We start from the raw sequence: 12,502 nt of genomic DNA on the forward strand, positions 1-12,502 counted from the left end.
TAATGCGAGTGTAGGGGCCACATTCGCGCCAGTGCAGGGCTGGAGGCAAAGCTGTACAGCCTGCAAGGAGCGCAGAGGTAGCTGGGGAGAGCCGGCTGCTGAGCAGGGTTTGGTCGCTGCCAGCTTCGCTGCAATTTGGTTTCAGCAGGATTGCAATAAATACAGGAGCATGTCCAACTTGCTGGAACTCTTATCAGGATTTGCCTTATCCACCCCAGTTGCCAGAGGCCTGGCTCTCAGGAGGAGTGAGATGAGACCCAGGGTGCTTCACTTCCGTGCAGAAATGCCTCGCGTGTTGCGACAATGCAGAATGAAGGCAGCTTCCCTCCCAGTTATTACATTACTTTGGCATTACAGAAGCCCCACCTGCTCCGCAGCTGCCAGCAACGTGTAGCAGAAACAGCTCTCTGTGCATCCACACTTCGGGAGGTTATAATCCCTCAAATCACATACGCTGGATTAATTCGCTCAACAAAATCCTCACTGAGTTGCATCATCACGGCGTTGGTGCTGCAAACATCCACCTGCCGGCACTGAGGGCAGGGCAGGATGTTCCTAGGTCATTTGGAGAGCTCTTGCCTTTATTTTAGGCACTGGCTGCTGCCCACCTGATGCCCCTGGGCATTCGCTAGCTGCGGGTTGAATGCGATTGCACCCCTGCCCTGGGCTCCAGCGAAGGTGTGGGAGTGCTGCCAGCCCCTGCACCCCTCTGCTTGTGCCGGGGCACATCTCAGAGCAGGGGGTGCTCCTTGCTGTTATTGCTAATGGGGGATTTTTTCAGTGCTGCTCCTTTCTTGCTAGCTGCTCTCAAGGCATGCATCCCCATCGGGGCCTTGTGCAAAGCGCAGGTTTAATTTTATGCAGGGGCGTCCATGCCGATGACTGCCAAAAGGAAATGTGGGGGAGGATGAGGGGAGCTGCTAGTGTGTAACTGGGATAGCGTTGTCTTACGGCAGCTGGAAACATGGGCGCTCGTCCTCCCGGGGAACAGCCAAGCAGAGGCGGAGCAGGGGTGAGCCGGGACCATCCCTGAGCAGCATCTCACACCACGGTACTCACCAGCTCACAGCTGGCTCCAGGAGGTGGCTGTGTCTTCTGCTCAGTGGTAGCGATGCTTTCCTGGAGTGATTTTCGGTTTTCTGGCATGGTATGTGCTTGGTCTTTCGGGGATCGCAAAAGGTGTTTTGTCTGTCCATGAGCAGTGTCCAAGTGGAGCTGGGGCTTGCACCAGGCACCAGGGAGGTGCAGAGGACAGCCCTGCCTCGCGGGCACTAGCTGCTGTCCTGGGCTCATCTCCCGGTGCCGTCAGGGATGTCCCCAGGAGCACTTGTGGGTTTGAGCTGTGTGTGACCAGGTCTGGCCACCCCCTTGTTTCTCTGCTGTTTTCCTCTACATCCTGGGTTCTCACAGGAGGGTGAAGTGACAGCTGGGCTGTAAAAGCAGCGTCCCTGCAGGTGCAGTCAAATCAGACCTGAAGTCTGGGGCCATTTGTGATCTGTTAACCAGAGGAAGCTATATTTTCCCCAAAAGGGAGCCCTTAAATCCCCTCTTTCTTTGATAGAGGCAAACTAAACTTGATGCAGGCAAAGCTGTAGCGAGGCATTTGTTTGGAGGTCAGTGTCCCGTGCCAGCTGTTGGGGCTGGAAACACTTCTCTGCACCCTGAGAGGCAGGGACCCAGGATAGGGGTTTTTGCTTGTAAGTTTGGCTCAAGTCTCCCTCAAAAGAGGACTCCTGGGCAGCTACTGGCAGCACCGCTGCAGAGGTGCCATGGCCTGAGGTCCCTGCACGCAGGGAGCATTGTGCATCCTCCCCGCTGCACCCCAGAGCTGGCTGCTCGGAAACTGTCCTGTTTGTAAATGGGTGATTTATATGTGATTATATAAATACATTTAATTAGGGGAGGTGCAATGACCAGATCATACATCGGGGTGGAGCAAGGCTAAGGCTGCTTCCCCTGTCTGGGGAACTGGCTGCTGTGGGGAGGGGATTTATGCTCTTGTGCTGTTTTACCCAGAGGAGCGGAGGCTGGCCGTGCCCGACGTTCTGCCATGTAAACCTCCCAGGCCTCACACGCCGCACCACAGACAGATGTCGGCGCAGCCCCGGACCTGCAGAACGGTGAGTGAGGGGCACGGGGGGGGGGGGGTCCGGCTGCAGGGGCCATGCCCAGGGTGCTTGTGGCCATCCTGCTTCAGGGCATTAAATCCTTGCTCCTCTTCTCAGCTCTAAGCGCTCTGTGCCACCACATTCCACATTGAGGCCTTGATGTTTGCTCCATGCAATGGCAAATAAAGCTCTGCCCATTGCTGCAGCCCCAAAATGAGCAAGAAGTGACTGGAGGGAAGGCATAGCTCTGGGCTTGGGGCTTGTGGGGATGAGGAGTGCTGGCAGGGGCTCTGGATTGCTGCACAGGCAGCAGCAGGGTTCCCAGTGCCACTCATGGCTTGAAGAAAGGCATTTTTGGAGTTGTTGCTGGAGCTTGGATGTCAGGATGGGCTTCATGGAGAGGAGGACAAGGGCTCGGGAGCTCACCAGCTCAGCCCCCATGGTCCTGGGTTGGGAGGTGCAGGCAGAGCTCTGGGGACTGGGTTCCCCCAGCCTCCCCGCCACATAGAGCTCTGGCTTTCAGGAGCCTCTTTGGGGCTGCAGATTGGAACAGAGATGCTTTCCTGGTCCCACAGCTGCAGCTGATGCCCTGAAGCTGCAGATCTGGGGACCAACGCCAGCTTCTCATGCTCCAAATGTCCCCGCTTGCTGTAGCTTCCAGCCCTTAGGAGCTGTCGGAGTGGCGCAGCTGGAGCCCCCAGGCTGGGCAGCTCCTGGGTGCAGGGCCATGTCCTGTGCTTTCCCCCAGAAATGCAATTTTGTACCGCTTCCTTCCCTAGTATGCCACATCCATCCAGAGGCAGATGGTGGCAGGTGCCTGCCAGAGACTTTGCTGCCCAGATTAGGGTGGATTTGGGAGCTGCTCTCCACAAGGCTCTGGCAGGGCTGGGACAAGGTCCCCTGCCCCCCTCCCCAGCCAAGAACTTATTATTGTGAAGCTGGTTTGATCTTTCCTCTGCCTGGCAGGATGAGGGTATAGATTGCAATGTCAAGCGTTATTTCACCCTGTAACGGCATTTTGCTTTCTTTGCTTGCTGCTCCCATTATCATAATTGGGATGGCAATAACATTTCAAATGCAGCAGCTGTAGACAGGTCTTAAAAAAGGCATTCAGCCCTGGACTGATGCTGAGCAGAGCTGAAAGGCGGAGGGAAGGCAGTCTGTGGCTGCTACTCCCTGTGCCCCTTGCCAGGGATTTCTGCCCCGAGCAGGGTTTTCCAGGAGGTCGTAAGCTGTGGATCCACAGCTGCCACCCCTCCGTGTCCGCCTGCTTGTTTTGTCCAATTAGAGCCTCGGCAATGATGCGCCTCCCTCCCAACACACAGAGCCCATGGGGGGCTATGGGGTGGGGGGCAGCCAGCCCCATCCACCCTGCCCAGGGCTCGCAGCATGCCAGGGACCCTGTGCCAGGACCCTTCCCTCGGCTGCCAATTCCCTCAGGGAGGCTGGGGCATAGACTGTGTGCAGCAGCACACGCTCGGGCTGCTGCAAAATCCTCAGGAGTGGTTCCAGGCTGGACCCCGCACCCAGCTAGGGTGAACATGGGGGGTGTCTGAACGCCCCCGAGCAGTGCCATTAATCAGCGCTCTGAAATGTGGATAACTACAGCATATGCTGTTCCTATGTGGTTATTAATCATCCTGCCCCTGTATTTCATTTATCATGGAGCTGCCTGTCTTAGAGGGAAGGTCCCTTCCCTGGGAGGGCATGTGGCAAGGTAGCACGTCGGTTTGGGTGCTGTTTGGGTGCTGTGTCTGCAGGAGGTGGCAGTGGGGTGTCCCCGTCACTGGCTTCAGCACGGCCTCAGGATGCCCTGCCTGGCAGGGGTCTGGCAAGCTCCCTCTGTCCCTTCCATGGGGCTCCAGCTGAGCGTGCCACACTGGCTGTGGTGGGCACATGGTGTATTTTGGGGGGAATAACCACAGAAAGCCCCAGGTACATGGGCTGTCAGGCTGTGTTTGCTATCACCTGAGATGGTAAAGGGCTTCTGCAAATGCCAAGTTCTCATTACGCAACAAAAATGTGCTGGGCATCCTCCAAAAATAACCCTGGGGTTGCTGCCGGGCCACCACTGGCACTGCCTGTAGCCAGAGTCACCCACCTCAGAAGAGAAATGAAGATGCTGGGGGCATACCAACCTCCTCTGCTGGGCCCCGCGCTGCTGCGTGGCTGCTGCGCTCCATTCCCCAGTACCCGCAGCAGTGACCTTTCAGAAATGTTCTACGCTGTGGTCGTCTCTGAATGTCTTCTCTCTGGGGAGCATCTTGTGGAGATAGAGATTCAGACATGAAGTCTATCAAGAAGAAGAGCAGATTGTGGCCAATCTGTGGCTGCCTGCAGAGTATTGCTTAAGCCACGTGCTTGACGATCATAAGGCTGTCTCTAAAAATAAGCGGTGGCTTCTTTCAGGTTGTCTCCTTGGCGTCGCGGCTCATTTGGGAATCCTCGGTTCTGGGTCTTCGCAGTAGTTACAAGGGCTGGGAGTTTCCATGTGGGAGGGAAGCGGCAAGTCCTGCGGCTGTGGAGGACTTGGGTGGGAGCACAGGGGGAAGGCAGCTCCAGGAAGACGTCAGCCATGGGTTTTGCTGGGCAGAAAGGGTAAATCCTGGCCCTGCTGGAGGCTTGGGCACCCTGGCTGCTCCAGCATTGCCTTGGCCAGCCGTGAGACTTGAGGCCATTGAGCATGGGGGGAGCCATAAGATGCAGCAGCTGCCAGTCACCAAAATAACTCCCATCTAAATAAGGGTTTTATGGTTTTCCAACAGCCCCTGTAAGCTGTGCTTTGGGGTATTTTCTGCAGTGACCCACAAGGAGCATGTCTTCTCTCAGACATCTCTCCTCCCATGCTTTCTCACCCTATTTCTGCATGTTGTCAACAAGATCTGATGTCTGAGCAGCCTCTGGTGGATCCCAGTCCCATGAGCTGGGCATCACCAGGCTCTTCCTGTCGTCCCCAGCCCAGCTCCGGGCTGTTTACTGGCTCCTTCAGCTGTGGCTGCACAGGACAGGACTGGCACAGGCAGGATGGGGCCCTGGTGCCCACCAAAAGTGATGAAGCAGCCAGCTCTGTGCTGGGCAGGCGAGCAGCGCCTGGAAATGAAGTGACCTAGAAAAACTGTCCATGTGCACCGGAGCGCAGAGCCAGGAGAGTTGGTTTCCCAGCCAGACTCTGATGGGATTAGGAATAACTCCGTTAGGTAATTCTCCATTGGGTCTGGTGATTGATTTTCTTGCTTTCTACACCCAGCTCTCTCCTCCTGTCTGTTTCAGCTGGATTATTCTCATTCTTGCTTTGCTAATTGCCTGATCACTAGAGCCTCATCAGAGCAACGTGCAGGGAGACCGCTGGCCTCCCGTGATCCCCAAGTTTTCTGTCTCCTCATATCTCAGCTCTGATTTACCCTCCTTCACTCCCCAGCATCAGCTGCACTGTTTCTGCAGCTCAAATTGGACAGAGAGCTTCTGAGAGCAGGGGGACTGGTGGAAGGATGGGGGTGGTCGGAGTATAAGGCGTGAGTGAGGTCCATGTTGAGGGACCAAGGCTGGCAGCAGGGAGGGTCTGTAGGTACCGTGCCGAAGCTGCAGGAGGGCAGGAGGCTCACTCTGGGGCTCCAGGCTCCCATCACATCACAGCTTTTCCCCTGCACGTGCACAGATTCTCCAGCCTCCAGCACCAGGAAATCACACGGGGCCTCCTGGGCGTGTGATTAAGGACACAGTGCAGTCCCAACACTGTTGTTCTTCTCTGCAGCATCAATGTTTTTGGGGGATGAGCCTGCCCAAAGTGCCCACTGGCCCCAGCACTGCATCCTGCCCCACATGCACCCATCCTGCATGGGGGTCCTGCAGTGACCGCGCTGTGGGTTGCTGCTAGACATAGGGCTGGTGACTCCCCTGGGTGCTGCCAGGTGCTGCTGCGCTCCCAGAGCCCAGTGGGGAATATCATGTGCCTGGCCTCAAGCAGCAGTTTCTGAGGGCAGTCCCAGAAGGACCATTTTGAATTCTGCAAGTAGATGCGAGAGTAAAACAAGATGTTGCTTTGGCTGAAGTGTTTGTACTTGCATGATGTCAAAGCAGGGGAACCTGGAAATGTCAAGCCCAGCTTCTTTTCTGGTCTTTATTCAGAGAAGGAGAGACCTGGGGGCTGAGGAGTAAGTGCTCTTAAAGGCTGGCAGCAGCCTCACCACCTCCCCAGCCTCTGCTCTGCCCGGCCTCTCCAGCCCTGCCCTGCAGCTGTGCCTGTGACGTGCTGAGCCTGGGCTTCCCTGGCTCCACTCCCCAGCCTGGTGAGCAGCAGACATGTTATTTTTAAAAACAAATTAAATGCAAAGAGGAGCCTCTATCTAGGCCTTTGAGTTGAGTCTTAATTGGCCTCACTCCCCAGAGGCCAGGCAAGCCCCGGAGAATGCAGCAGTATCGCAGTAATGAGCTATTAATAAATGATAGTGACTTTTCCTGCAGGTTGCATCTGGGTGCATCCTTCCCATGCTGCCCAGCAAGGGCAGGGAGTGAGCACCTGTGCAGTTGCAAGGGTCGGGGAGGAGCGGAGCCACTTGGACCGAAAGGATGAAGTCAAGGCATGAGTGCGTGGTCATGGCACCAGCTCCGCATGCCTCCCGAAAGCTTCAGGGTTGCATGGCTGGGATGTGGGGACAGCAGCAGAGACAGATTGCTCTGCGATCCCACCCAACAAGGGAACCCCGCTCGGCATCACCCAGCCCCGCATTAGTCCCCTCCCAGCCGCCTGCGGCTGTGAGGATGATGGTGATGTTTACCCTACTGGCTTGGAGAGACAGGGAAGTGTGACAAAATTAAGACACACAAAAATAAGTCTTTAAAAGATAATCTCCCGTGGCTCCTAAATTGCACTGAGCAATGAGTTTATTGTCAGTGAATTGCTCAGATTGTATAATAGGATCAGAGCTGGAAATTATCCACGGAGATGGCATCCTTCCCCATGCTGTGGGCATAAGGAGGGTTGGGAAGGCCCCTGCGCACCCCGAGGCTGGATCATGTAGCAGCCCAGAACCAGCCTACAGCACTCCAACTGAGCAGCCCTGCTGTTTAATTAGGTTAATGACAGTGCTTGGTTCAGGAGAGATGGCTGATGAGCTTTGCACCAATGCTGGGATGTTTCTCTGGCAGATTTGGTGCAAAGGAGGGAAAAGAGAGCAGGGAAGGGGAAAGCAGTGAAAAGGGAAATGGGTGATGAGGTCCTAATCCCTCTGAAAGGAGGGCAGTAGCGGCTGAGCTGTGGCTGGTGCATCGCAAGCAGCAGGTCAGCAGTAATCCATCATCTGCCAAGATTCAGCATGCAGCCTACAGCCTCCCCCAGCCCACTCTGGAGAACAGAGCAGGGGGACAAGGACAGGAGGACCAGCTCCTGCATGAGGCTCCAAGTATCCTCCATCCCGTGGGACTGAGGCCAAACCGCCACGGCAGGGCAGGACCCCAGGCAAGAACCCTCCGCCGCCACCACAGGGAGCAAGGACATGGTGTCCCACCTTTGCTGCATGCCCGTGTTTGCATAAGGCATGGTCCCCAGGCCACAAGCAGACGTCAGTGGGGTTTCCTATGGGGCTGGGACCTTTTTAGGCCATGGACCATGGTTTGGGGTGCTCCAATGGAGGCATTTTCTGGTTGTAGCCCACAGACTGCTGATCCTGATAGGATTTGCTGCTATCATCACGTCTCTCTTTCCCTTCCAGGCACATGGGAGAATGGTAGAGAGTCCGTAAGACCATGCTCTACACCATGACATGTTGGCTCCCGGTCCTGATCCTCCACCTGGTCCTCCTCAGCCCCCCACGGGTGGCAGCCTGCCCTGCCCGCTGCGAGTGTGCCCCGCAGATCAAGTCAGTGGTGTGTCACCGCAAGCGGCTCACCGCCATCCCTGAGGGCATCCCCACTGAGACCAAGATCCTGGAGCTCAACAAGAACCGCATCCGCTGTCTGAATCCAGGGGACCTCTCCCCATACCCCTTGCTGGAGGAGCTGGACTTCAGTGAGAACATTATCACCAATGTGGAGCCAGGCGCCTTCAGCAACCTGTTCAACCTGCAGACTTTGCGGCTGCGGGGGAACCAGCTCAAGCTCATCCCCCCGGGGGTCTTCACCAAGCTGACCAACCTCACCCTGCTGGACATCAGCGAGAACAAGCTTGTCATCCTGCTGGACTACATGTTCCAGGACCTGCGAAACCTGAAGAGCCTGGAGGTGGGTGATAATGACTTGGTGTACATCTCCCAGCGAGCCTTCTCAGGGCTGCTCGGCCTGGAACAGCTGACCATCGAGAAGTGCAACCTGACCTCCATCTCAGCCGAGTCACTCTCCTACCTCCAGAACCTGGAGGTGCTGCGGCTAAGGCACCTCAGCATCTCTGCACTGGAGGACCAAAACTTCAAGAAGCTCTACAACCTCCTGCAGCTGGAGATCGACAACTGGCCGCTGCTGGAAGACGTCTCCCCCACCAGCTTCCAGGGACTGAACCTCACCTCACTCTCCATCACCTACACCAACATCACAGCTGTGCCCACCGCTGCCTTGAGGAACCTGGTGTACCTCCGGTACCTGAACCTGTCCTACAACCCCATTAGCACTGTGCTGAAGGGCTCCTTTAAAGACCTCATCCGGCTCCAGGAGCTTCACATTGTGGGCGCTCTATTAGTGTCTGTGGAGCCGCAGGCCTTCTCCGGCCTGCGACAAATCCGGCTGCTCAACCTTTCCAGCAACTTTCTCTCCACTCTGGAGGAGAGCACCTTCCACTCCGTCAACACGCTGGAGACACTGCGGGTGGACAGGAACCCCCTGGCCTGTGACTGCCGCCTCCTCTGGATCCTGCAGCGACGGAAGACGCTCAACTTCGATGGGCAGCAGCCCATGTGCTCCACACCACCCGAAATCCAGGGCAACGCCCTGCGCGACTTCCCCGACTCTGTGCTCTTCGAGTACTTCACCTGCCAGAAGCCCAAGATCAGGGATCGAAAGCTGCAGCATATCACAGCCCGCGAAGGCCAGTCCGTGTCCTTCCTGTGCCGGGCAGATGGGGAGCCAGACCCCTCCATCGTCTGGGTGTCCCCCCAGCACCGCATGATCACCACACGCAGCACAGGGCGGGCAACCGTGCTGCCGGGGGGCACCCTGGAGATCCGCTTTGCCCAGGTGCAGGACAGTGGCACTTACATCTGCATCGCCAGCAACGCGGGAGGCAACGACACCTACTTCGCCACTCTAACAGTCAAGGGGCACCCGGCCGATGGCTCCCCCTACACCAACCGGACTTTGTACCTCAGCGAGTTCAATGACACCTACCACAACGACACACAGGTCTTCTTGAAGTTTACACTGGATCTCAAGACCATCCTGGTCTCCACAGCCATGGGCTGCATCACCTTCCTTGGTGTGGTCCTCTTCTGCTTCCTGCTCCTCTTCGTGTGGAGCCGGGGCCGGGGGCAGCACAAGAACAACTTCTCGGTGGAGTACTCCTTCCGGAAGGTGGATGGTCCCACAACCACCACGGGCCAAGGAGGAGCCAGGAAATTCAACATGAAGATGATCTGAGCCTCTCCAGAGGATAGATGTTGTCTGCCACCCGGCCCCAGGCACGAGTACAGCAGGATGGAGCCGGGGGTTGCGGGGGCACCGGTGACATCCTCGCTGCTTGGGGGCATCAGCAGGGCCAGCACCACACATACCCAGAGTCTGGGATCAAGGACCCAGATGGTCCCAGCCCCACGGTGACCCCACAGGGCACAAGTTGCCCAGGGGCCATCCCAGCTCCGGATGTAGCTGATGTTTTTGCTACCAACTATGCATTTCTTGAAATCAGCAGCATTTCGACCTGGGAAAAAAAAAAAAAAAAAAAAAAAAAAAAAAAAATGCTTCTTTTTTTTTTTCTTTTCCCTTTTTTTTTTTTTTTTTTTAAGGGACTCTGGAAAACTTTCTTGATGTTGTTTATGGTTGTTCTCTCATTCTTTCTTTTTTTTTTTTTCTCCAACAATTTTTTAAAATGAATTTCCAAAAGAAGTCTTCCGGTGCAACACAGGACTGGGGTTCCGTGCCAGGGTGTTCCTGGCCCCCCTTCCCCGCCCGCACAGCCAGACCCCAGGACACGGCCATGCCACAGGACCTTCACCCGGGCAGCTCCAGCAAGGGGCAGCTGCAAAAATGGGTGCTGGAGATGCTCCTGCAGAAGCAATAATGACCACCCGTCCCCCGCGTACCCCACGCAAGGTGGTGGGGGATGTGAGCAGGAAACAAATGGGAAAAAAAAATAATGAGGCCACAGGCATTTGAATTACAATGAGCAGTCGCACAGCAAGGCAAGGCCCCATTTCATATCCATCCAAGCCATTCTCCAGCCATGGCCTTGACGGGGGTGTGAGGCTGGGACTGAGCTCTGGCAACCTGGCGGGGAGCAGGAATGGTGACATCAGGCAGCAGGATGGGGGCGAGGGCTGGGGCCCTGCTCCAGGGCTCCCAGGGCTGGGGTACAAGGTGGTGCCCACATTTCTGCTCCTGATCGAGGGTTGTCCCATTGGCAGCTGCACGGGTGACAGTAGGATGTCCTCATAAAGGTGCAAAAGGCAGCTTTGGGTGCAGGCAGGGCATTTTCTTTAGCTTGCAAAGTTGAATTCTACAGGACAGGAGCTCTGTGACCTGCTCGCTGCCACAGGGACTGTCCCAGCTTCATGTCCCTTGCCCTGCTGGTTCTTCCACCCCTGCTTTACCTCGGGATGTATTTTTTTGGGTGCAAGAAGGAGCAGCTGGAGAGAGAGCCTGGATGGGACCCAGCAGAGCCCACACCCCCCCAGCTCATCTCCATGCTTGGGTGCAGGTTGCAGCTTTCAGGTGGTTTTATCTTTTTCACCCCTTTTAAGTATATTTTAAGTAAAGTAGCAGAAGCCCCAGCTCTTTGGGGGGGCTGCAGAAAGGGCTGTGCCCCCTTCCTCGTCCCTGTGTTCACACAGGGGCCGTCCCTGTCCCCATTCCTGCACGTCCCCCCTCTCTGGGCAGCCAGAGGTGTGCCTGAGCAGGGCTTACAGCACCCCCAGGCCTTTCGGGGATGAATTTTGGGCACAAGCTCCCAAAGGGCCATGGGTTAGAGGGAACAGGGCCCCACAGCTTCACTCTGTGGGATGCAACTGTGTCATCCCCTGCACCCCATCTCACTGCAACCCATCCTGCCATAGTGCCATGGGCACAGCACACATTTGGCCTCCCCGTCCCCCAGCTTGGTCCCAGAAGGAAGGGGGTAGTGGAGCCAACGACCACAGCATCCAAACAGCACCCAGCCACGTTCAAATCAGGCCCAGGCTGCTCCCCAGGGTGCTCCCGTGCCTTCCCCTGCCCACACTGGGGGGATCACAGGGTTGGGGAGACACCCATCACTCCCCATCATCCTCACCACAGGTCGCATGCCAGGTGCCCCCGCACTCCCTGTGCCGTGCATGCCGTGTCATGTCAGGGGTCCCACCCATGTCACCCCGCTCTGTCTGATTTATTTATATATTTATTTTACCTTGGGGGTGTGTGGGAGGGGTCAGGCACAAAACCTTGCAAAACCTCCAAAAACCTCCCACCATTTGCAAAGGAAGGTTCTGGCAGTGCAGACCTGCACAGTTTTCTATTTCATGAGCATGTGAAATTTATTTGTGGGGGAATAAAAGGAAAAGAAAAACACAAAACTAGGATTTTGAGATTTTTGTTTGTTTGCTTTTTGTTTTTCACCTTTTCTTCCCCATGTGCCTCCAGTAAGACAGCTACCTGCACAGTTGGTCCCTTCTATACCGTTTGCAGGATCCGTGCCACAGCCTCCAGCAAGACAGAAGGGCTCGGGCAGACTCCAGGCACCTGGAGCTCAGTTCGGGACAACTCTCTGCTCAGACTGGGCACTCACAAAAGGATGGAGGTCAGGGCAAAGCTGCAAAGACGGAGCCAAAGGGATTAGGGCCGTGGGTGAGGACCCTGGCGGGGTCAGAAGTGGGGGGGTTTGGGCTTTCCCATCGATCACCTGTGAGCACCACTGCCAGCCCTGTAAAACCCTTAATAAATGATGCTAAAACAACTTTCAGAGGGTACTAAAGTTCATATTAATAACTAATAAATGATTAATGTGCATGTGTTAACAAGCTGCCACTGCTATTAATCTATTAATTATTAATTGAGTGTTGTATGCCCTGAAGCTGATGGGTGCAAAGCCTTGCACCCACCCTCCTGCTTGCATGGAACTGGGGACTGGCTGTGGGGCTTAAAGGGCTCCACAGACACAAGTGCACGCACGTGCGTACAGACACACACAGAGACACACACACAGACACAGACACACACACAGAGACACACACACCCCACACACACAGACACACACAGACACACAGACACACACACAGACACAC

The 12,502-nt window shown here is 55.9% G+C and overlaps 1 protein-coding gene across 1 annotated transcript; it reads left to right on the forward strand.

The window, feature by feature from the left end:
- Positions 1-968: 968 nt before the first annotated feature.
- On the forward strand, positions 969-12,243 carry LINGO3 (leucine rich repeat and Ig domain containing 3). The gene is made up of 3 exons (XM_035313152.1): positions 969-1,012; positions 2,017-2,123; positions 7,820-12,243. Exon 3 carries the CDS (start codon positions 7,851-7,853, stop codon positions 9,666-9,668), a length of 1,818 nt encoding a protein of 605 aa, XP_035169043.1. The 5' UTR covers positions 969-1,012; positions 2,017-2,123; positions 7,820-7,850; the 3' UTR covers positions 9,669-12,243.
- Positions 12,244-12,502: the final 259 nt, after the last annotated feature.

The sequence above is a fragment of the Oxyura jamaicensis genome, assembly GCF_011077185.1.
Source record: "Oxyura jamaicensis isolate SHBP4307 breed ruddy duck chromosome 28 unlocalized genomic scaffold, BPBGC_Ojam_1.0 oxy28_random_OJ71749, whole genome shotgun sequence".
In the NCBI taxonomy this organism is placed as follows: domain Eukaryota; kingdom Metazoa; phylum Chordata; class Aves; order Anseriformes; family Anatidae; genus Oxyura; species Oxyura jamaicensis.

What these genes read in the sequence shown, in the direction of transcription:
- LINGO3 (XM_035313152.1), top strand. Translation starts at nt 7,851, where the DNA reads ATGCTCTACACCATGACATGTTGGCTCCCGGTCCTGATCCTCCACCTG.